The sequence below is a fragment of the Poecilia formosa genome, unplaced genomic scaffold (genome assembly GCF_000485575.1).
Source record: "Poecilia formosa unplaced genomic scaffold, Poecilia_formosa-5.1.2 Scaffold348, whole genome shotgun sequence".
Lineage (NCBI taxonomy): Eukaryota > Metazoa > Chordata > Actinopteri > Cyprinodontiformes > Poeciliidae > Poecilia > Poecilia formosa.
This window is the reverse complement of record NW_006800287.1, coordinates 591,372-615,288: the sequence shown is the minus strand read 5'-3', so window position 1 is coordinate 615,288 and position 23,917 is coordinate 591,372. Positions and strand designations below refer to the sequence as shown.

General features: G+C 35.9%; 1 protein-coding gene across 1 annotated transcript; it reads right to left on the bottom strand.

The window, feature by feature from the left end:
- Nucleotides 1-2,212: 2,212 nt before the first annotated feature.
- On the bottom strand, nt 2,213-23,248 carry LOC103153391 (synaptic vesicle membrane protein VAT-1 homolog). The gene is made up of 6 exons (XM_007574302.2): nt 22,621-23,248; nt 10,384-10,591; nt 5,458-5,628; nt 5,280-5,369; nt 4,065-4,303; nt 2,213-2,625 (listed from the first exon to the last, which is right to left on the bottom strand). Exons 1-6 carry the CDS (start codon nt 23,032-23,034, stop codon nt 2,422-2,424), a joined length of 1,326 nt encoding a protein of 441 aa, XP_007574364.1. The 5' UTR covers nt 23,035-23,248; the 3' UTR covers nt 2,213-2,421.
- Nucleotides 23,249-23,917: the final 669 nt, after the last annotated feature.

The window sequence follows — 23,917 nt, the reverse complement described above, 5'->3', positions numbered from 1 at the left end:
GAAGCAACAGCTGGCCAAACTTGACAATTATAATGTCCAAAATAACAGAATGTCACCAATGTAAACAACATAAAGCAGCATCTGTGGAGCTTTGTTGTGAGTGAGCTGGCAGAGCAGCGACAGAAGATCAGATGAAGAGGAGAGAAACGGAGAGCAGCTCCGAGCAGATGGAAAGAGGAATGTGAGGGGCTGGGCCGGCGTGGACGGAGGAAGGAGACTCAGCAGCATTGAATTACAGCCACAGCTGGACAAAACATCTGAGTTACGTCATGCAGGCGGAGAAACAGGCACCAAATGTTAAATATTTGGAAGTAATCACTCACTCCTTGACTGAAACGCCATAAGCATCACATTATCCCCTCTTCCCATCATTATCTACACACTGTTTATATAAACAAGATAAGAATTTAAGATAAAAAAATAATACAAAACTAGAAAAAAAACTTCCATGCAGTTTGTTTTCCAGTCAGTTTCAGCTTCGGTTCAGGGAAGGAACCCCAAGAGAGATTGTGGAGCAGGAAAGTCCCTCTAATTGTTATCCACAGGGCTGCTGTGGTGAAAACAGGCCTCCAATTTGGCACAAATAAGTGAGGAAAGTATATCAGCTACAATAACACTTGGGCTTTCCTTGTGGAGCTCGTTTTGAAAACAAGAGCTGCAGTCTAAATGGAAAACAGGAAAAAAAAAGAAAGAAAATGCCCTGACCTAAGTGAGTTTATTTTTGATTAGATTTATGAATTATCTGTTAGTGAGATTCATGTTTGTAAGTGCAAACCTCAGTAAAAGAAAAATATATAGGTTTTTAATATGTAAACTTGTGGATGTTTGTCTTCAGAATATATAAATATATGCTGAACATCAAAATAAATACTTTGATTTGCTTAATGTTAAAATTAAATGTTTAAGTTCACTTGCTTTTAAAAAGTGTTAAAAAAATAGAATTTAAACTAACTTTATTAACTTGATCAAAGTTTCTAGCAACTTGTAGAATTAACAAGACATAGAAGTCCAGTTCACTCAGAAACTATTCAAAATGGGAAAGATAAGAGAACATGTTCAATTAAGGGATTTTTTTGCAGTATGTTGATGTTCTCCAAGTACCAATTCATATCTTGTATATTTTTTATATTATCCTACTCAGTTCTGCATTTCTTTTTTGATAACAATTGAGTACCATTTCCCTTTGTTGTAACTTTGCCCTTACTTTACAGTCTCTTATTCTTTTTTGTTTTTATCTGTAGTCTAAATATGAATTTATGCTGTTGCACATAAATTTCCCTAAAATGAGACAATTTATCCAACATTGTTCCATAGGTTGCATAATAAAACTAAATTTAAGAAAAAAAGTAAAAACTATAATTAAAAAATATTGTAGAACTGAATCGCACTGTAACAGAAAACACTTAAAAGATGTTAAGTGTTCTTTGTTTCCTGAATATTTCGGAACTCTGCTTGGGTTGCTAGGTGACAGGCTGGGCTTGGCAGCTGTTGCTAGGTAACAGGCAGTGCCCATGTGACTCAACAGCAGAATAAAATATACTTTTTCTTTATCCCAAAGAGAAAAGTGCCTATTTGTTGACAAACTACTCCATCCAAAGTGTAAAAATATTAACAGATAAAAGTAAGGGATATAAAATTTATTTAAAAAAATATTCACATTAGTATTTTAAATACGACCTACAAATAATGTTAATCTACTAATAAAACTATAGATGAGTCCAGAGTAAAGTTGAAGTTAAAGACACTAAGAGTTGGGATTTATATTTAATATTTCTATTATATATTTTAAACTGCTATTGTTACTGTGGAAACTTACTTTTCCATTTTTATGATACTTCCTGGAATTATAAGAAGTACTTTCTTTGAATTATTTTTTCTATTTTACATCACTTTTGTCCTTTTCAGTTGCATTCTTCCTTTGTGTTTTGAACATTCTTGGATTTTACATGTTTTTAGTTGGATTTGCAGTGGTGATGTGAAGTTTCCCAACAGTTTTCAGTATTGGTTGTTGATTCGGTGGGTAAACATGACCGTGGCCTGCCGTCAGCACAGCCAGACACAGTCCTTCAGTTTGTTTATGTGAAGCTCTTCATCTCGAGCATCTTAGTCATTCATCAAAGTTCGGTTTCATGCAAATGGTACCAGCGTTGGTTTGTTTCAGAGCTGCTTCCCCACGCTGTCTGTTAATACAATAAATGATTCTTCAGATATGTATCAGAATAAAGTGAACTTTTATTTCCAAAACAAACAAGTGTTCCCAACCAGACAACATTATTGACATATTGCACAACAAAGACAAACAGCTGAATACTGACAAAAATCACAAAATTCAAGACATTTTTTCTCCTTAAAAAAAAAAACAAAAACGGGACAGATTTGTGGAGGAAGTGCTGGAAACGCCACCGAAATGAATTCTCTTACTCAATCCTTTCCTGCTTCAACTTCCTCTGCGGCATCCTCTTTCTTCTCGCTGACGGCAGCTTCCGCTTTTTCCACGTTTTCCGCTGCCTCTGCGTTCGATTCGGTCTTCTCTTCACTCTTCTCTTCACTCTTCTTGGGCTCAGGAAGGAGGATGACTTTCCCAATATTTTGACGATCGTGCATGCGCTTCATGGCGTCAGCCACCTGGGAATAAAGAAAAGGATGTGACCATGAACCCTAATCATTAAAAAAAAAACTTTCACTCTTTTTGATCATCATAGAGCAAAGCAATGTTTTGGGGTAGAAACTGTCACTAGAGATTATTCACTTAAAACAAGCTCCTACTTTGCTGAAAAGATATAAGTTAGTTTTGCGTTATTTTAAGCGCACCAAGATATTTGCATTAGAAACTGGATCAAAATTACTGATTTGATCCAGATTTTGTGATTTTGCAGCATGTATATTATATATATATTTCTGATTTAAATGACAGTTTACAGAAAAATGTAAAAGTCCTCCAGTTAGTTCTTCAGCTTACAATTTTTAAGTTCTTGCTAACCTAACCATAGTGGTCAAAACCTGGAATTATCATTAGTAAATTATGCTTCCTTGAACAGATTAGGACAAGTCTATGGACTATGACCATTTTAAACAAAGTCATTCAACCAACAACAAAAGAAAAACATTTTTCTTTTCCAGCCGCCATTGAATAGCGCATGCAGCAGTAAAACTAGTTGACCAAACCTTTGAAACTCTGCTTTGGTTGCTAGGCGACGGGTGGGGCTTGGCTGCCGTTGCTAGGTAACAGGCAGTGCCCATGGAATGTGACTCAACAACAGAATAGAATATACTTTATTTTTACATCCAAATTGCTTATTTGTTGACAAACTACTCCATCCAAAGAGTAAAAGTATTAGCAAACAAATAAAATATATAAATTTTATTTAAAAAATATACACATTAGTTGTTATATGTAATTTAAATTGCATATAATGACCCATATATAAAATAAATAAAATAACAGCAGGTATGTACATAGAAATGTGTTAATCTATTAATAAATCTACAGAAGAGTCCAGAGTAAACTTGAAGTTAAAGAGTTGGGGGTAGTATATTTTGATAGCTAGAGGCAGGAATGATTTCCTGTGGCGTTCTGTGATGCGTTTGGTGTAATCAGTAATGGAGAGGTTTTCGAAACGGCTCATTTTCCAGACACCAAAATTTTTTTAACTTATTACCAAAGAACAACTGTTTTTGTGTGTGTGTTTTTTTAAACACTTGGGCTGTTTTAAGAACACAGCCAATCCATTTAAAACCTGATCATTTATTTTTTTAACAACCCAGTTGTTCCGTGTTCCTACTATATTTTATATTTACTGAGATATTCTTATTATTATTTTATTCAATTATTTGACTTTCCTACGAGAGTTGCTATTTTTTTTAACTTTTGTTGTGCATAATGACAATAAAAGGAAATCTGATTCAGTTGAGACCCAAATGGAAGAAATGGAAGAACAAAAATGATGGGTCCCCTTTAACAGTGATAATTCAACAGCAATGAAGAAAAACAAGTTTAGCGTTACCTGTGCATTCAAATGTTGACAGGCCAAGCAATTCCTACATGAATATTTCTTCAGACTAACCTCTTCAAAGTGGTAGCGGGAGTCAATATGGGGCTTGATCTTGCCCTGCTGGTACAGCTCCAGCAGCTTAACGAGAGTCCGCTCAAACAGCTCCTCATCCCGGATGTAGCCCAGGTGGAAGCCAGAGATGGCCTTGTTGGTCTGCATCAGCTTCAGCGTGTTGAGGGTGAGCTGGTTGTACCAGGTCTTCGCCATGGCCAGCAGGTTCTTCTTCTGGCCCGTCACACAGTTGGCTGCTCCTGGATCCATGGAGAGATGAAACCAAAATCTAAACGGCCGTTTAAATGTTGGCACTCTGAATCCAGAATTCAGAGATAACAGCTGAGCGACCTGAAGGTTTTAACAGAGGCTGTTTGTTTATATTAATGCTACTTTGCGGCTATTTGAGGGAAAAATTCAGGATTATTTCACTTTAAAGATCCGTTCAAACGATCCATTTTATACCATGAGTGAAATTCACAGAAAGGTAGAATCATCTGTGTAAGTACAATTTAATGTGCAAAGGCCAACAGAGTAAGTACTGTTAAAGTTCTATACTTTTATTTTGGTAACTTTCTGGTGAAGGTTGCTATGGTAACAGAACACAGCTCTACCAGAGAATGTCAACAATAATAAATGAAAAGATTAACAGCAAAACGGATAAAAAGCAACTCAACTTAAGGGAACAAGGTCAGAGACGGCGATTAAAGTTTATTTGAGCATCTTAAAATGTTTATGAAAATTCTGTGATTGTTTGCATGAATGAGAGGAATTGTATCAAAGTAACAAATGGTGAAAACAATTGTAATTTTTATTTTTCTTGCTTAGCTCTTGATGGTTGATGGCTTTAATGCAACTTCATTTAACCATCAGTTCCAGCCATTATATTTGTTCAAACTTTGCAAAATACAATCACAGTATGTTCTTAAAGAAAACAACTGGTTATGTCATTAAATACAACATTTTCAAATGTAAATATCAAATACATATGTTGTTCTTCAATAAAAGTGATGTGTGCATTAATAACATTTAATATAAAAGTGTAAGAAAACAAAACTGGACTTGAGTTCCTTTGGCGCCATTAAATATAAGAATAATCCACTTATTTCTTATATTGTATTTATAAGCAGACTAAACAATTAAAATTAAATAAAAATAATAATAGCTGTTGTGTACAGAGCATTGCTAAAAACAAACAACTAAACTAAAATATTTCCTTCAGATGCGATGACTTACCGAAGACGATAAGCATGCCCAGAGGTTTTAGCAAACCGAAACCTTTTTGAGTGTCGGCGCCACCAAGAGGGTCCAGGACAATATCCACTCCTGCAGATAAAAGAGAGAAGAAAAGAAACCGTCAGCAGAAAATAGGAATGTTCTGTTTCAGAGCAGTAAAACCGTTTTGTTTTCTCACCCTTTGGGCTGATTTTGCGGACCTCAGTCACATAGTCTTTGGTGCGGTAGTCGATGGGGTGAGTGACGCCACCTTGGCTGATGGTCTCGTGTTTGGAAGCGGAAGCGGTGCCGAAAATCGTCACATCCTGCACAGTCTGACACAGCTGGGTAGCAGCGATTCCCACGCCACCTACAGATGTGCACACACAGATGAGACTGGCACCATCAGGAAGGCGGTTTGTTTTTTTGGTTAAGGTGCAGTTTCAAATGCTCTGCACTGTGATTACAAAACTGCATCTGTGTGGTTACATCTGCACTCTGCTGATCATTTTTAGAAAACTTCATCCTGGCTCACTGCAGCCTGTTTGAATTTAAAAACCTGCATAGAAACCAAGAGTATGATTTTATATCAGTCAGTCCAGTCTGTCTGTGAAGCACATTTCAGCAACAAGTCAGTCGAAACCCATCATATAGTCAAAAATTATGAAAACCTGTAACAGACGTTGCATTTTGTCAATTGCCAAAATGCAATTGAAATATGTTGGTCCATGGTCCATTTATTATGTGACCCAAAAGCAACTCTAGTTATTTTTTAGTCTAGATTTAAAGGAACTGTTTCTGCTGAGTTCTGTTTCTGGAAGTTCGATCCAGATCTATGGTGCATAGATGCTAAATGGTGCTCGTCTGTGTTTGGTTCTAGTTCTGGGGATGCAGAGTGGACCACAACGAAAGATAAACACATGGATGAGATTCTCTAGATCCTGCCGAGACATTAATCCTAATCCTTGAAATGTTCTTCAGGTGGTAGAAGGCCGACTTTGTAACCGTCTTCATGCGACTGAGGGTTCAGCTCCGAGAATATTAGTTCAGATTATTTCACTTATAACATAGAAAAAAATTCTTTTTATAAGTGAAATAATCTACCAATGGAGCTAGCAACTTTTCATCAATATTAAGGAATTACTGACTTAAATAAGCTCCTATATCTTCCTGAAAAGTTGCTTGTAAGTTAGTTTTGTCTCATTTCAAGTGATCTAAGATTTTTACACCAGAAAGTAGACCAAATTTACTTGGTAAGATTTTGTGTTTTTGCAGTCTAGCTGTAATAAGTAAAGCTGTATGCCAACTCTAGATTGTTCCCATTTCTGTTTCTGTTCAGCTGGAGAAAGTTATGGCACATCTGTTGCATATATATTATTTTTGGAAACGTTTTCTGAATAACACACCTTCTAAATAGTCATATCTCCAATTTACAGGTTTAAAACTAAAATTTAAAACTTCAGAGATTCGCTAACACTTATGGAAAATTGAAAATAGCTTTGCAAACATAAATTAACAAAAATCATCTGGTTATACATTGATATAATACATATAAAAAAGCTCAATAACAGTTTTATTAAATTACATCCAGGTCTGTTTGGGTTGGAGGTGTGATTTTTCCATCTGCTAAAAGCTTGGAAAACGAATAAACTGATGCTGAAACCAAAGTGTGTGCTCTTCGGTTTCAGCATCAGTTTATTCGGTTTCCGTGGTAACATAGCCTTCAGCAGGTCATCTGGGTGTCCAGGTTCACCCGTTATCCCTCTTGGCCTTTTCATCACCCAGGCCTTTTGCAGATGAATTGTACAGGTCAGTTACCAAACATCTAGTTGCTTAGCACCAGCAGGTAGCCTTCGAGAGCGAAGATGATGAAGGTCAGGTGACACGAAGGCAGAGAGACGAGGAAAACTGGCCCATACTTCGTCTCTGATGGGGTTTACTGGCACTTTGATATTATGGTAAATGCTGAGCTTCATAAATCAAAAAGCTACATACCGATATGTACTTCTTGAAAAGTACACAAACTATTCCAAGAATAAATCACTCGAATTAAATAACCAATTTGGTGAATAATTATTCTGCATCAGTTCTTCTGTCCTGACTCATTAGATAAAGTTATTCATGGAAACCATGTTCTTATCCAAATTGTCTGTATGTTATAGTGCATTCAATCAGTACTCAGAAGCTAAAATTTGATTTATAAGTCGGAAAAATCCAAACAACGCAACTTGATGAACAAATTCTGACAACGCCATAATTTAGGTTCAATATGAAGAAAATGTAATGAAAGTGCAGGAATAAACTGTTAGCACCAAAACAAGTGGAACTTTTTAAATGAAATTCAATTAGCACAAGCTCAATTATGCTACATAACTTTTCATAAATCACAGTTCCAACGCTGATATTTATGACCCGTTCTTTGAGACCGGGTCATGAATGTCAGTGCAGTTTACATTATTTTCAGCTACTGTCAAAACCAGCAACAAACAGCAGACACCCAGCACTAGGACAAATGTATACATCAAAAGCTGAAGCTAAAGCTAAGTCAATAAGCGAAATTACAACCAACCTAAGGAAGCCAAGATAAAAATGAGTTGAAGATAGTGAGCTAAAGCTAAGCTAAAGCTAAGTTAAGGAAAAAGGCAAAAGTCAAGTTAGTAGTGCAAACTTAACTTACGAAAGCTAATCTGAAGCTAGGCTAAGGGAGCTAAGCTAAATTTAAGCTGGTAAGCTGGAGCAGGGTAAACTAAAACTAAATTAGGGATGGTAAGACAAGGCTAAATTAAATCTAGTTTAAAACAAAGTTTAAAAAGCTAAATTAGTTAAGCTAAACTATGTTGTTGTCAGATTTAGTTAAAGCTAACTTTAACTAAATCCAAGATAAGAGTGCAAACCTAAGTTAAGGAAGCTAAGCTAAAGCCAAGTAGGGTAAGCTTAAGCTAGGAGAGCTAAGCTAAAGCTAGGTTAAGACAAGAAATATAAGTTAACAATCTAAGCTAAGTAGCTAAAGCTAAGACGGGTTTGCTAAGCTGAAATACAGCAAGGTAAGATGAAGTGGAGCTAGCCAAGGGAGGCTATGGTAAATCTAAGTTAAATCTGAGTTAAAGAAGCAACTCTAAGACAAAATTCAGCAACAAGCTAATCTGTAGCATAGGAGAGTAACTTAAACAGTAACCCAATACTTAAGCCTCATTAGACAAAACAAGCTAAAGCTAATTTAAATCCAAGTTAAAGAAGCTAAACTAAAACCAAGTTAATGAAGCAAAATTAAAGCTAAGCTAAGGGAGCTAAGCAAATTAAGCTAAAGTTAAGTTATTATAGCAATAATACATATAAATTAAGATAAGATAAAACAGTGTCATTGCTGTTTGATCTGCTGACATCTAAAGGAGAATACTACTTCAATAAAATCCTACAGAAATTGAGTTTTGTTTTTAAAAATATCTATCTGATCAATTGGCAATTAAATTACTTGTTCAGATAGTATATAAAAAAAACTGCTGAAGATACATTTCATCATCATTTTTATTCAACATACTGTGATCCATCACAGGCATCAGTTTAACATATTCTGCACACATTTGGACCTATGAGAATATTAATGTCTGGTTGCTTTAAATGTCACATGCTGCCAAAGGAACCAAGTCTGATAACAATCCAGGCTGCCCTTTTATGAATAACACACACACGCACACACCCTCACACGCACACACACACACACGCACACACACACACGCACACACACACACGCACACACGCACACACGCACTACAGCCTCAGTTCTGACCACGACTGATGACTTTTCACTACAGTAATGACATTCAAAGTAGTTTTATTGAGTGATTGGTGACTCAAATTATTTTGCCTTGGAGATTGGAGGAAATGTTCCTCTAGAACATTATTATTTATCTTTTATATAATTAAAAACTTCAACTAGGACGAAAGTTAAAATATTTTGCCAGCTAAGCGACAAATCATTTGGGATTTTCTCAAAAACAAAATCATGATTTGTAAGCCAATTCTTCAGGAGACAGAGAAAAACAATGTTGACAAAAAATGTGAAGTTGTTGCTGCAGAGACTTTTTAAACCTCAAGTAAGTAACCTAATCCTAGGTTATTTATTTAAACTTCCATTTTAACTGAGGTGTGTGCAACTTTAAGATCTACTGTATCACACCGTTTATCGTTTTGTGTAAATCATCATCCTGCAATAATGAAAAGACGGCTGTGAAGGCAACACTAAATTTCTAGGTGTAATTCTGCTCCCTATTTCTCCAACTGTCTCAAAATCGGACGTTTTAGTTGATCAAATTAAGTTAAAGCTAAGCTTATTATTGCTTTAGCTTAATGAGGAACAGCAAGCAAATTTAAGGTGAAAGTTCATTTTTTTTAACTTAAGTCTGCAAAATACCTAGAAATATAGCTTTGCTGTTAAGTATTACTATAAGGTCAATTTTCAATTATCTAATTCCACTTTTTTCTATTATTAATTTAAAATCAATAAATTGACATACAACGTAACCAACAGCATACCATCAGAGTTACATTTACTCAATAAGATTGATTTGAGTAACTTTTTTGAAAAAGAAAATGCACTTTTAGGAGTATTTTTACTATGCTGTACTTTTTACTTTTATGCAAGTAATTTCATTATGAAGTATTTCTACTCTTGCTTCTGGATTCTCTACTTCACTGAATGAAAAAAAAAAATGAAAAAAAAAAATGTCCACAACAAACAGACACAAAACACAAGTTTTGGTAAAAGTTCAAAAAGTTCAAAATGAAAAAAAACGAATTGGAAAAAAAAAGTATAATTTGTCTGATTTCATTAATTTTTGTTACTTATGTGAATTAATGAATTAATTAACACCTGATGATGTAATTTTTAAATATCAAATATCAATAATTTGATCAAACTAATTAATACGCGAGGAAACTTTTCACCAAAACCTTTTTACTCAAGTAATTTTTTTGATGGCCACATACGTGTAAAAGTATGTTGAAGCAGTGCCACTCTTACTTTAATACACCTTTTGGATACTCCCCACCTCCACACAGGAAAATAAAGCTTAGAAAATATAAAATAAGGTCAACAACTTAAAATGCATAAAGTCCATGCTCTTACCGGCAGCCATGTGGATGAGGACGCTTTTCCCCGGCCGGAGGTTGGCCATCTCGAACAGCATCATGTAGGCCGTCATGTAGTTGATGGGCAGAGCTGCGGCTTCCTCAAAGCTCATCCCGTCTGGAATGGGGAAGGTGCGGTTAGCGGGAACAACCGCCAGTTCCTGCCACATCCCGTGGCGGTTCATGGCGATGACACGATCTCCTACCTGATGAAATGGTGCGAAAGACAAGAGAAAAAGGAAATTGATGACTTCTGGTAATCTGTGGCTGTGAGGCGTGTATTTCACAAGGTTTTATAGTATTGAGCAACATTCCCATTTTTACATGTTTTTGTTCCGTTTGGCTTTTTACCGCTGCTAAAAGCAACCAATTTTTTGGCAATAAGTTCATGTTTCTGAACTTATTGTTTCAAAAAACTTTGGAATGTAAAATCACAAATCAATTTGCAATTTTATGAGATTTTCAACATTTAAAAAAATTAATTATTCAAGCCTTTTTCCTCAAATTTTTAAGACATTCTTAAGGTAAAATTGTGTTTTTAATGCCAATATTATGACTACCTTCTTTTAATTAAATAAAAATTATTGCCCTAATACTCCTTTGTACAACTCACAAAAAGAAATTATTGAAAATAAAAAATATATTTTGAAATTAAAAAAATATATATTTTGTTAAAATATTAAAAAACAAATAATTTTAAGGTATTTTACAAAGTATTTCAAATTATATTTAAAAAATATTTTTAGAAACATATTTAAAAACATCTTTTTAAAAAATATTGTTTAAAATATTTTCTGATATTTGTAAATAATTTTTTAGCAGAAATAAAATCAGATTAAAATCAGAAATTGGATCTGTTCTTAAAAACAATCAGATTTTAATTTTGAGCTACGTCACTCAGCTTGGTGAAATTAATTTTGACATTTTGACTCGTCAGCCAACACAATATTTTCCTAAAAGTCTTTAGGATAATCAGAAAGTCACTTGGAAAACTTAACTACAAGTTCAACAAATATTTAACCTTTAACCAAAATTTTAACCAAATTCTGTACAGTTGAACATAAACTGAAACAGTGCTTTGAGAAAACATTTGTTGGATCCTTTTCTTGCTTCCGGAAAATGTTTATGCTCTGCATTTCTTCAAAATGGAAAAAACCCCATCATCATAGTTAAGAAAAGAGGCCAAAACAGCAAAGGACACAGGAAAAGTGTGATCTGATTGCGAACGCTACTCTGCTTCCTCCCCAACAGTTTTAGTAGCCGAGTGACTACACCCACTTCCTGCAGAAATCAACTCATGACATTAGATGGCTCTTCCACAGACATAAACAGAGCTTTCATATGTTGTAAGTCTTCTTTAGTAACTGCAAATGTTTCTTTACTTTCACCTCAGATGACTCCCCTGTTTTTGATCTGATCCGGCATCTGGACACTGAAATTTGTGACACATTTTTGCCTTGCAGGGTGATACCCAAACTGCATGATCGTCACTTTAAGTTCCTGAAATGATGGCATGAACTTAAATGACTGCAGGCGACGCTGGAGTCAGGGCTGTAAAAACATGTTTTGACAGAGTTTTTTTTACACGGCAAGGCGTGCCCAGACATTTAACAATCACCCTAACCAACCGGACAAACTTCTTCTAAATAACGGAGGAAGAGGTCAAACCTCGACGCACTCAATGAAAGAAGTGGCTAGATGTCTTAGATAAACACTAGAATCGGACAGTATGGTGAGAAAAGGACAGATTTGTCTGGGTGGTGTTGCAGTTAAGAGTAATAATATTAACATGACAGTGATGAACTCTGACCTGAACCTTCAGAGCCACATAAAGATGGTTACAAAGTTGGCCTTCTATCACCTGAAGAACATTACTAATGGCTCAGCAAGATCTAGAGAAACTCATCCATGCATTTATCATTTGTTCTGGTCCACTCTGCATCCCCAGAACTAGAACCAAACACAGAGAAGTTGCATCGATTACTGGAACAGCATCTTCACAGGTCTGTCTAACAAATCAATCCTCCAGCTGCAACTGATCCAGAACGCTGCTGCTGGAGTTCTGACTAAAACCAGGAAGTTAGATCACAGCCCAGTTCTAAAGTCCTTCCCCTGGCTCCCTGTAGCTCAGAGAATAGACTTTAAAATACTGTTAGTTTATGAATCACTGACCAGTTTAGCACCACAACACATTAAAGATCTGCTGTTGTCATAGCAACCTTCCTGACCTCTCAGGTCTTCTGGTTCTGCTCTGCATCCCCAGAACCAGAACCAAACACAGAGAAGCCGCATTCAGCTTCGATGCGCCAAAAATCTGGAACAAACTTCCAGAAAGCTGCAAAACAGCTGAAACACTGACTTCCTTTAAATCTAGACTAAAAACCCACCTGTTTAGAGTTGCTTTTGAAACATAACAAATTAATAATTAATCAACAGCCTGATGTGTAACGGCGGCAAAATGTAATGTTTTAATTGCCGACTGTGTTTCTATGAGTTTCCATTTTGTGTATTTATTAGCCCTTATTACGGAAAAATTACTAAATACTAATGCAAATTACACAACATTAATAGGTAACCCTATTAATGTTGTCACAACAGCGAGTATGAACTGATGCATGGTAGGTTTAATACGTCCTGTAGTTAACAACTCCATGTTATTCCCAGAAAAACTTCACTATAGCTTCATAATTTCCAAATACTTGAATATTATTTAGAGTTATAAAAATCCAAAAATAAAAGTACAACTCACTTCATTCGGGCAGATAATTTCTATAAAAAGTACAATGTGTCAAACACGCAATCGTTAAAAATCTAAAAATTATTTTTAAAAAAAGTCTTTGGGACACACCTGAAAAACACTGCCCTGGGTTACTGTCCCTTTTTCACAAAAAAAACCAAACAAAAAGACAAAAAACATCCCATTAAAAATAGTTATTCATCCTCTTTTTGCGAAAGAACTTTTCCTAATTTGAAAACCCCAAAATTTTTATAAAATAGTTGTACTTTAACACATTTCCTGTAGTCGATGTTCGTCTCAGGGCCAATAGGTTGACTTCTCGACAGACACACTAAGACAAAATCAAGTTGGTGGTTAACATCAGTCCAGAAGCTTCTGCTCCAGTTACCGACGGCAACGGAAAAAGGGGGAGGAGCTGCCAGTTACCGGTCACTATGGTAACCACCAACTGCCAAGAGCAGCATAACAGAACTTAAAACATCAATAAATGTCCGAACAAAGAACTTGTTGACTAAACAAAAATAAGTTAAAAGAATAAACAAACACATTTTGACAAACTTCACATTTATGATATTGTTAAAACCAAACCCAGCTAGAGATGTTGAATCAAGAGTTGCCTTTTTTTTTTCAAAAGGTCACGTCACATTTGTGACTCTAAACAAGTTTTATTTAGCCGGACAGAAGGCAAAAATGGCTCTTTGGACTGTAAAGGTTGCAGACCGTGTGTTAGACCTTATAACCATCACTGCTCCCAAAAAACTCTGTATGTTTATGTTTCTGATGCCATTTGCACAGTTTTACTGTCACTTTGTAAATAGTCTGTTTTTATTGCACATTTTGTAAAATATGTTAAATTATCCTATTTTGTTGCACATTCCTGTGGACCAGAGTACACTACCTTTAATAACCACACTATAGTTTATGTAGTAATTTTGTCCTTACTGTACAGTATGTTATTCTTAAATCTGTTTTTATATATTTATGCGTTTATCTTGTGTGACTATATATCTTGATTGCCTATCACAGAGGTTTAAACTGTATACAGTATGTTCTGCAGGAGACTGCTTGTTTACAAAGTAGTAGAATAAATAAATACAAATAATTTCTATTTACAATGACTGCAGTTTAAGCACGTGTTTTTTTCCTAGGAGAGCCATCTATGCTAAATTAATGGCAAACACCCCTAGTTTACATTTGATCTGATTTTACGTTCAGAGGTTCAAAAACAGCAACTGAAAAAACAGTTCTTACTACTGAATGACAGTTTCTAATAGTGACTGTTGAGAAATCAGTCATTTTTATGTAGATTTTTTAGATTTTTGTCAGTTTCTTAAATAAATACACACTATAAGTTGTATAAATGCAAATGAGGGAGTAGTTGGTAGCAAAAAAAGAATATGATGCTGAAATTTGATTTGGTTTGCCGTTTGTAGCCCAACGAAGATGCATGATCCATTATGAGAATCCAAAGTATCAAGCAGGGTATGCTGGTTTACATTTCCCCCCATTTGAGATTTTTGTAGTTTTGGTCTTACCCAATTTCACCTTCTCTTCCTTTTTTTTAGCAAGAATGCGTCAATTTGTACCCATCTTAAATGTGTTTTATATCCAACAATCCAATAAAATCTGCAATAAAAATCTACCAGAAGATGTTATTTTGGTTTGAGCCAAAAATAAAAGGATCTGAACCACAGACAATTTAATCTAAAATAAAATAAAAAAACGCAACTGGAAATTAACTTGAACTAAAATTGAGATTTGAACATTTTTAATATTATTTGCCTCCATAATTCATCACAATTTTGTCATTCATGGGTATGAAGTTGAATTCAGAATATAACACCATTTCAATACGAGACAAAAATCTAATTTAGAAACATTAAGACTGCACCACCTCAGGAAACCATGTAATTGCAATATTGCTGCTAGATATTGGGATGGTGACACCAATTATTCACTTTTCCCTGAGTCTTCTCACCACCATGTCTTCACCACTTTTTATTAGCTTTAAAATCTCACCCACTAAAAATAATAAGGTGTGGAGGTCAAGGGCAGTGAAAGGTCATCCAACAAGCCAGATATAATCGTGGAATACAGAATTAACATGAAAGTACTTAAAATATCATAGGTTGCATTTGAGAACTCTTATTTTGATTCTGCAAAAATCTATACAGCAACAAACAGACTAAACTGACAAATATATAACAGCAATTCAGTTCAAGTGAATGAAATTCAATTGCACACATGTTGATTTGTTCCTGTTCAATGGAAATTAATATTTTTGTTTAACTATAAAATCTTTCTTTGGAGAACCAGATGATTTTAATGATCCTTCATGCCTTTTGTGTCTGTGGCAGCAACAGAGCAAAGGCAGAAAGAAGAAAACTTATGGCAAAGGATTAGGACAACGGAAGACAGAAAAATTCTGCCTTTTTTATTATTCTGATTGAAAGTAAAAACAATTAAAAACAGAATTCTGAAAAAAAAATCCAAGAAAAAAAGTCAGTCATAATTACCAGAAAAAAAGTTGAAAAAGTTGGAATTCAGAAAAAAAAAAAAGTTGGAAATCAAAAAAGTCATAAATAAGAGCCAAAAAAAAAAAAGAAAGAAAGAAAAATCAGAATTCATAGAGAAAAGTTGAAAAAACAAGTCAGGTTTCTAAGAAAGAAAGAATTTCTGAAAATAAATAAATAAAAGAATTCCAAAGAAATAAGTCAGAAATTTGAGGAAAAGAAAGTCAAAATTCCGAGATGAAAAGTCAGAGTTCGGAGGAAAGAGAAAAGAAGAAAACAGTCAGAATTCTATTTTTTTCCCCTTTTTCCATTAAACTAGGTACATTGGTCATTGGTAATTTATAGGAGCTGAAAACCATTGAAAGTTGGATATCATCTGCATTTATATCTTCAGATGGAATATAAGCGGTTTAAGTTGCTTTGAGATGGATTAAGTAGGCAACAAAGATGCTCGTAAGTCATTTTCCTCCAAGTCATGTCACAAGTCCGCTGCCGCCGAATAAGTTTGTGTTCAGCGTTTTGATGGAAAATTTTTAATTCTATTTAACTTTGTATTAAAAAATAATGGCAAAGTAAATTTTACTGTGAAATGCTTAATGCTCAACAATGAACTGAAAGAAAAAACCTCATCTGAATTTTGCATTAAAAAGTTTTAGAAATCATCATAGATTTGAAAAACATAATAAAAAAATTCATATATCACCAAAAATTTGGGGAATTGATTGTTTTACAGAGTTATGGTCAACGTATTTTGTAAACAATAAGATCCGTGTCAGTTGAATACGCTTGCTTTATTTCACAACAATTAATAAATGTTCTGCATTTTTAATAAGTCACTACTTTAACATTTAGTGACCGAGAGTCCCAGCACAAGTCAAAGTCCTGACATCTGCGATACTCGGATGAACCTGTAGCCAAAACGCTCATTATGAATATGAACAAAACAGAGGAGATGATTTTAGTTTTTAACAGAAACAGAGTCAGAGTTTGTTGTGGGGAATGTAATCTCTTCCGATACCACCTGTTGGGAAAGCAGCACCAGAACCAGGGACTTAAAACGGCCCAACAACCTGAAGGCTGTTCTGGTGAAAACTGTAAAACATCCAAACCTGAAACTGCTGCTGCGCAAGTTACTCAACAGGTGGTTGCTAGGTAACCAAAAGAATGAGTGGGTTGCTAGGTAACCAAAGAATGAGTGAGTTAGTTGACTCCACCAACCTTGCTTAGTTGGCCCTGAGAGATTGAGTCACTAAAGCCTTTCCTCTGCCTATGTCTCCCAGAATGCTGTGCGGTTCTGGATTGGGAGTTCAGTGAATATTCTATAAGTGATCCGCGCCATCTTAGTAGGCAAGCACATGAGCAATGCATAGCGGACAAATGTCTTCGAGACCAACAAGAAGAAGACATGTGGATGCTCTTGACCAATGCGCGAGAGAAAGATACATGAGCAAAATGGCTGCTGTTGAGATCAATCTGTATGAGACGGAGAAGGAAAATATGTTGTGGACAAGCTGCCTCCATTCTAGTGAACACGAAGAGTGCATACAACAATAAACTTAAATGGATTTGTACAAACTCTTTGTGTGAACTACAAGCTTCTGGTAACTAGTAGAATAAGTAAATACAGTAGCAAACACGTAGACTACAGGTCCGTCTTAGCTAGCAGATAAAAGCTACATTATCTAAGCTAATTTTGCTAATTCGGTGGCAAGTGCTACAGTAAATATCACTGATATTTATCTTAGTATTACATAGAGTAATCAAGTAGTTGTAAGGTACTTGTATATAAGTTAGGAATGAGGCGAGAGCTACTTCTAAGCTTGTGGCTTGTTTATTGTTGTCATAGCAACTCCACAGCAACTGCCTGCCAAGATGGCTGCCAGTTACAAAGTTGACCGAAGTGTGACATCACATGAGATCTATGTATTGATACTGATCACACGTCTGTTGTGATACATGTATATTTATAGATTTATTGTCCAGTTCCACTGAAATCGATGATGAGCTTTAAAGGGATCCTGACCTCCACGGCCAGTCGGTCCCGTTCTCAAATGTTTTATGAAACAGCCACACCCTGCAGTCCTTATCTGGAGACACTGTCCTGGTCCGCCTCGCTCCAGAAACACTTTGGCATCCTTTTATGTTATTGTCTGCAGCTCTTTGCTCTCACACTGCAAGGCCCACCCAAATTCTTACACAAAACGAAGCCAAACAACCCGCGGCGGCGGCGAACTCCATTTTTCTTCAAATCTTCACATCTTCAGGGTGGATAAGTTTCAGATTTTTAGCCCCAAACTCTGCTGGGATTTCCGACTGCTTCCTGTACTTCCTTTTGAGGTTTCTGCCCTAAATCGCACTGCAGTGTTTACAGGAATCCTGCTCTAAGAAAGCGGAGGGGAAACATGGCAAAAGGAATGAGAGGGAGAGTGTAGAAAGAGGAGGGGGAGGGAAATTCTTTACAGACAGCGAGGGATAATGAGCAGCTTTGGTAAAACTTAGATAACAAACATGTCAACCATGTATGATAGCACAACCAAACCCAGTACAGAACATTTCAAACTTATTCCTACACTTGCTACAGAACATGGGAAAATATTCAAATAAGACAATGTTGCTTCTTTTTTTCTTTTTTTTTAAGAGCAAAGACAGATTATTTTTAAAGCATAACAATGATTTGAAAACAATCAGTAGGGTCAGGTTGGGTGTTCAGGAAGAGGATTAAGCAGAGTTGTTCCTGCCAGTCGGACTCGTTGTTGATAATGTATGCCTCTCCCTTCGTTTTAAACCTACCAGAACTGTTTTGGTTCATTTAAATGCATTGATTATGATGAGCTGCGTTTGCATTCCAGTTTTAGTATTATTGAGCAGAGCCTGCTGCAGGCAGGGAGTTAGCGTAGAACAGACATGCAGCTGCAACCTTTCTGTCCAATGACTGGAGACGTAAATATAGATTACATAACAGCTCAGAGGTACAGTTTAAGTAACTGTTTCCATTACAAATGCATGCAAAATTTTGTCAATATTCCTCTAATGTTGAAAAAACTACATTTCGCAATTGCAGTGTTGCCGTTATTTAAGAAATGCGATTAAAATCACACGTGAATGCGTTTGTTCACGTGGTGCGGCATTAAAAATCATGCTGAGAAAGAATCTTTTGCAAATCAGTTTCTGTCAATAAAAAACTTAATAAATTTCATCAAAAATTGCAGATGTGTGTCTGTTTTTCTTCTAGTGGGTAGAAAATCCAGAAATTTTACTCACCTAAGAGTAGAGGTACTTAATAAAATTACTCAAGTAAAAGTACAACTGTGCAATGTAGCACAAATACTATAAAAAGTATTTTTACTACATATGTATCAATTTAATTTAGTAATTATAACTAGTTCCTGCCAAAATCTGACTTTGGGTTACTGTGGTTTTTTCTACAGAGGTCTATAACAGTTTATTGGATTCTTGCAACTTTGGAAAAGAAGAGACTTAATAAAACCAACATATTGAACTTTTAACTTTTAGTATTTTATTTGTCTGTTAAGGCAGTGGAAGGTCGCAGTATTCCATCTCTATAATGGATTTCAGCAAAAAGTCTAGGTTCTTGAAACTATTCTAAGGACATCACTAAAATTGGCACTGCTGATCTTCAGATCAAGCTTGAAAAATGTTTCAGAGTTTGTCAGCAAGAATAAATCTAAATTTGGCCTCAAAACAAGAAGTGAAGTCTCGCTCAGAGATGCATTTCATGTATTGACACCTGACAAAGTGCATCAACTATGCATTTCTGCAAACGGCTGACATTTACAATTAAGCGTCAACAGTTTGCTAGCTTTAGATAGCATTTTTATTTTGCAGTTGCAGTCTAACTGCAGCAAAAGGTACAGATTCAGGGAAGCTGAATGAAAATGCTCGACAATTTTTTTTATTTTAATTTGCAGAAAAAGTTGTATTTTTTTTCCAATGCACAATTGTGTGCCACTCTGTGTAGCTTTATCACATAAAACCCTATGAAGTTCACTGAAGCTTGTGGTTGTAGCATGAGAACAGTTCATTGGTGTATTTAATAGCTGCAACAAATTCTGTTCCTTGTAAATGCAAAAAGAAAAACATCCAGGAAACCAAAATGTGAACATTTTGTGTTTTCTATGTGTAAAAACTAAGATAAGTTAAGCTAATTTTATGGACAATCCTGAGTCTGCTCTTCATGACGCTGCTATACAACAACTGTAAAATTGGAATTGCGAAAATAAATTTGCTTTCTGGAAAAACAGCAATTTTGAAAAAGACCAAAAAACCCCGACAGGAAGTAGTTGGAGGATGATGTTTCTGAATAAACTTATTCACATGTTATTTAAATTTTTCTCTTATTTAATGGAAACACTGCAATTGCAAAATTGTGTTTCTCCAACTCTCGTGGAAAAGCAACAAAGTTTTGCGTCTTCTTTCAGAGGCTTCTTCAGATTCACTGTGACACAGACAGCTACAGGAAATGCTTCCTTACCACAGCTTGTGAGGAATTATTTGTAAACACAGCGGATGGGCGAACAATTCGGAAAGAGCCGATTGGCCTTTAAACCGTCACCGGTTGCCATAGTTACCAGCGTTTATCTTGCTGTTGTAACATTAGCTGTGCTAAAAATAAAACCGCTGACATGATTTTCACTCATTTTTATTCTGGGCCAAATCAAAAATCTGAATGTTCTTAAAGGGCCGGTTGTGCCAGAATGCATTGATAAAATCCATAAAACTGTTAAAATATCAGTAAATATCTGTTTATTTTAGAATTTAATAAGTGTTTCTTAAAATTAAATAACATTGAACATCTTTTCACACTGATCAGTCCATCCAGGATTTTGTGATTGTTTTTTAAATCAAAATCATAGATATTGTGGTGCTAATTTGGAAATATTTGTAAGAAATTTTGACTATATTTGAGCTGATATTTGACGTTAAAAGTGGCTTTTTATTAATTGCCGTATTGAACACAGATATAACTTGACATCCACTGAGGCAGAGACAGCAGTCACTTAAACCCAACGTTTTTCGCCAATTTTGGAAAGATATTTGCAGTAAAAATCAGAAAAAATGTGGGAATTTGTTGACTTTGTGTGAATTTTGCAGATTTGTGAAAAACTGGAGGGACTTATTGATGTCATTTGGAGTCTAAAGAGCCACAAAAAAGCTGCAGAAGGCCAGATTTGGCCCACGGGCCTCGTGTTTGACACATGTGCGCCATAAGTATCTACAACAACTCTTTGAAGAAACCTGAATAACATGATCTAAAACATTTAAATTTCCATTTGGGATCAATAAAGTATATATATTTTTAATATAATTGGAGAAATGCATTGTAAGGAGGTTTGATTTGCTCCTTCCAGTCTGAGCCACCAGAGGAAGTAGCTGAACTTTTAGCAAAAGCTGCAAGGTTAGCATGACTAGCTCTGCTTTTATCTTCAATAAGATGCCATAAAATAATAAAAATAAAAAAACAGTATGCCTGAGGAAACAGACAACCCACTGACCTGTGGATCAGTATAAATGAACAAACACCTCATGAAAAGTTGCCTCAAATAATAAATAATGTGTCCTAACACTTTTAATACTCTCTGATCTGTTCTATGTTAGATGAACACAGAGCAGCCATTATCGATCTGCTGGTTAAGAACTGATCCATCTGTTTACATGTCAGCCCTGGCAGTAATTTAAATGAATATGTGGAAAGTTCTTATCAAGGAAGGAGGGAAATGAGGCGCTCCTGCTGTGAGTGAGGGAAAGAAAAGGCCTCAAGGCCGCGCCGTAAACCAGACAGTGGCAGCTTTCATAAGACCAGAGTGGAGCATAATGCAGGAAGAGAGCTTCATCCCACACAGCTTTCAGAAGAAAAGCCCCGCAGTACATGAACGGCTCACAATTATTCAAAAAGCAAACGATCAAGTCTCTTTTTTTTAACTCAAAAAGTATTTTTTTAAAGTTTTGTCAGACTTAAAACCCGCCTGTTTGAATGAAACATTGACCAACATTTTGATGTGTAATGATAGCACTTAATAAAATATAATGTTTACTTGTTTACTGTGGTGTTTTTGTGACTGTATGTTTATGATTTGAACTGCCTTGTTGCTGAAATGTGTTATACAAATAATCTTGATTTACTTATTGATTTAGATCAAGCTAGTTAGCATAGCCACTGATGACGGTAAGTTGTTTCTCCATACTGGGCACATTTAGCAGCTACTACATGAGCTTGATTGATGCCTCCTGGCTCTGATTGGTGGTTTTTGATTGGGAGTGGTAATAAATTTTGCTAAACAATAAATTATCCCATAATTTATCACAATAAACGACAATATTGTTGATTTAAGGCCATTTCCAAGTAATTACTCTGGAACACGTTCTCAAAGATTAATAAACTTTACTTTCTAATGAACATTTAACATTGGAACTGGAAGACATTTTAAATATCCAAAATAAATAAGCAAAACAACAGAAACAACAAATAAAATAAATTATGAAGACTCTTTGAACAAAGTTGATCTTCACAAACTTACTAAAAAGACTTTCGTCATCCTGTTTTTGGTAGAGCGAAAAGAGAAAAATGATAAATCATGCAAATTGAAATTAATGAGCTCATTTCAATTTATCCTGTGGTTAATTGATTTATTGCTTATTGGGATAGGACTGATGCTTTTTTTCCAGATGGCAGTAGTAGCTCAGGAAGGAGATACATCTTTTCACAGATTATCTGTGTCTTAATCTGTCACAACATGGTGACGGTTTTAACAAATATGTAAAAAAACAAAAAAAAAACATTTTTTAAAATAAAAGTTTCATACTGCAGCTTTAACACCCAAACGCAAACATGATTAAAATGATCAATAACAGGAATTTCAGAGCTGGTATGGAGGCTGTTGGGCCCCCAACCTGAATCCTGCCTTGACCCCCATAAATCCTCTAACCGGCCGTGCGTGTGGGCGAGTGAACGCGTTCAGTTACTCACTTTTCTGTCCGTCACGTCCTCCGCCACCGCCTCGATGACCCCGGAGCCCTCCATGCCCAGCGTGACGGGCGGGGACGGCAGCAGCTCGTACAGCCCCTGCTTCCCCAGCAGCTCGGCGAAGTTCAGCCCGCACGCCTTGACCCGAACCAGAACCTCCCCGGCCTTCAGCGACGCCTTCTTCATGCTCTTCACCTGCAGCTTGATCTTATCGCAGCCTCCGTATCCCGTCAGCACCAGAGCCCGGTAGGTGATGGGCTTCTCCTCTTCAGCTGATGCGGGGCTGCCGCTGCCTGATGCCGGCTTGGCTTTTTCCTCTTCTTCGGCGGCAGCGGCGGCCGGTGGAGGTTCGTCGGTCTTCTTCACCTGCTCCGGTTCTTGCTGCGGAGTTGGAGCCTCTTCTTCACCAGACATCATCTTCTCCACTTTTAAGAAGCTTTCACAAGATTTTCAGCTCGTGTCCGTTTGCTGGAGTCCGGAGGCTCAGGAAGCGGAAACGGGAAAATTAAAGAAAGATGTTTCCGATTCAAACAGCTTTCATAAATAAGAGGCTCCTTATAAAGACACCCGCTTTGTTTGCAAACCAGATTGCCCCTCTCTGGTTCCCGTGTGCGCTCCACTCAACAAGTGGTTAAAATGAGGCGCGACACAATAACCACAGGATTTCCGGTTGGTATTTTCAAAATAAATCTCAAAGGGCAGCTGGATCGTTTAGGCAAGTAGCACAAACCCCCCCACACATTTTAAAGCCTGTTAACAACAACAACAACAACAACAACAATAATAATAATAATAATAATAATAATAATAATAATAATAACAATAATGGTCGGATTTATTAGAAGAAAAAAAAGTTGCTTTTGTAAATTAAAGTACATCAATAGGTAGTTTCATAAATAATTAGGTATGAACTGATGATGGAAGGTTTAATAAGTCCTTATTAAGTAAGTTGTTTTCGAACAACTTCTGTTGTTGCCAAAATAAATTACGTTAATTTGTATTCTTCAAGTACTTGAGTACTGTTTATATTTTTAAAAATACCAAAATATTATACAACTCACATGGTATTGATTCTTACATAAACAATAAAGTCTACAAAACATGCATTCATTAAAAAAATTAAAAATAAATTAAAATTTTAATATCTATGGGTGCCCCCCAAACTTGGAGCCCTGGGCTACTACCATTGTAAGCCCTTTCTAAAGTCTGGTTTAGATGGATGTGGGTTAATTTTGGACATGATTGTTAAGTGATTAGCCTCTGTATCAAGTTGTCTTTTTAAAATAAAATTGCATTGCAA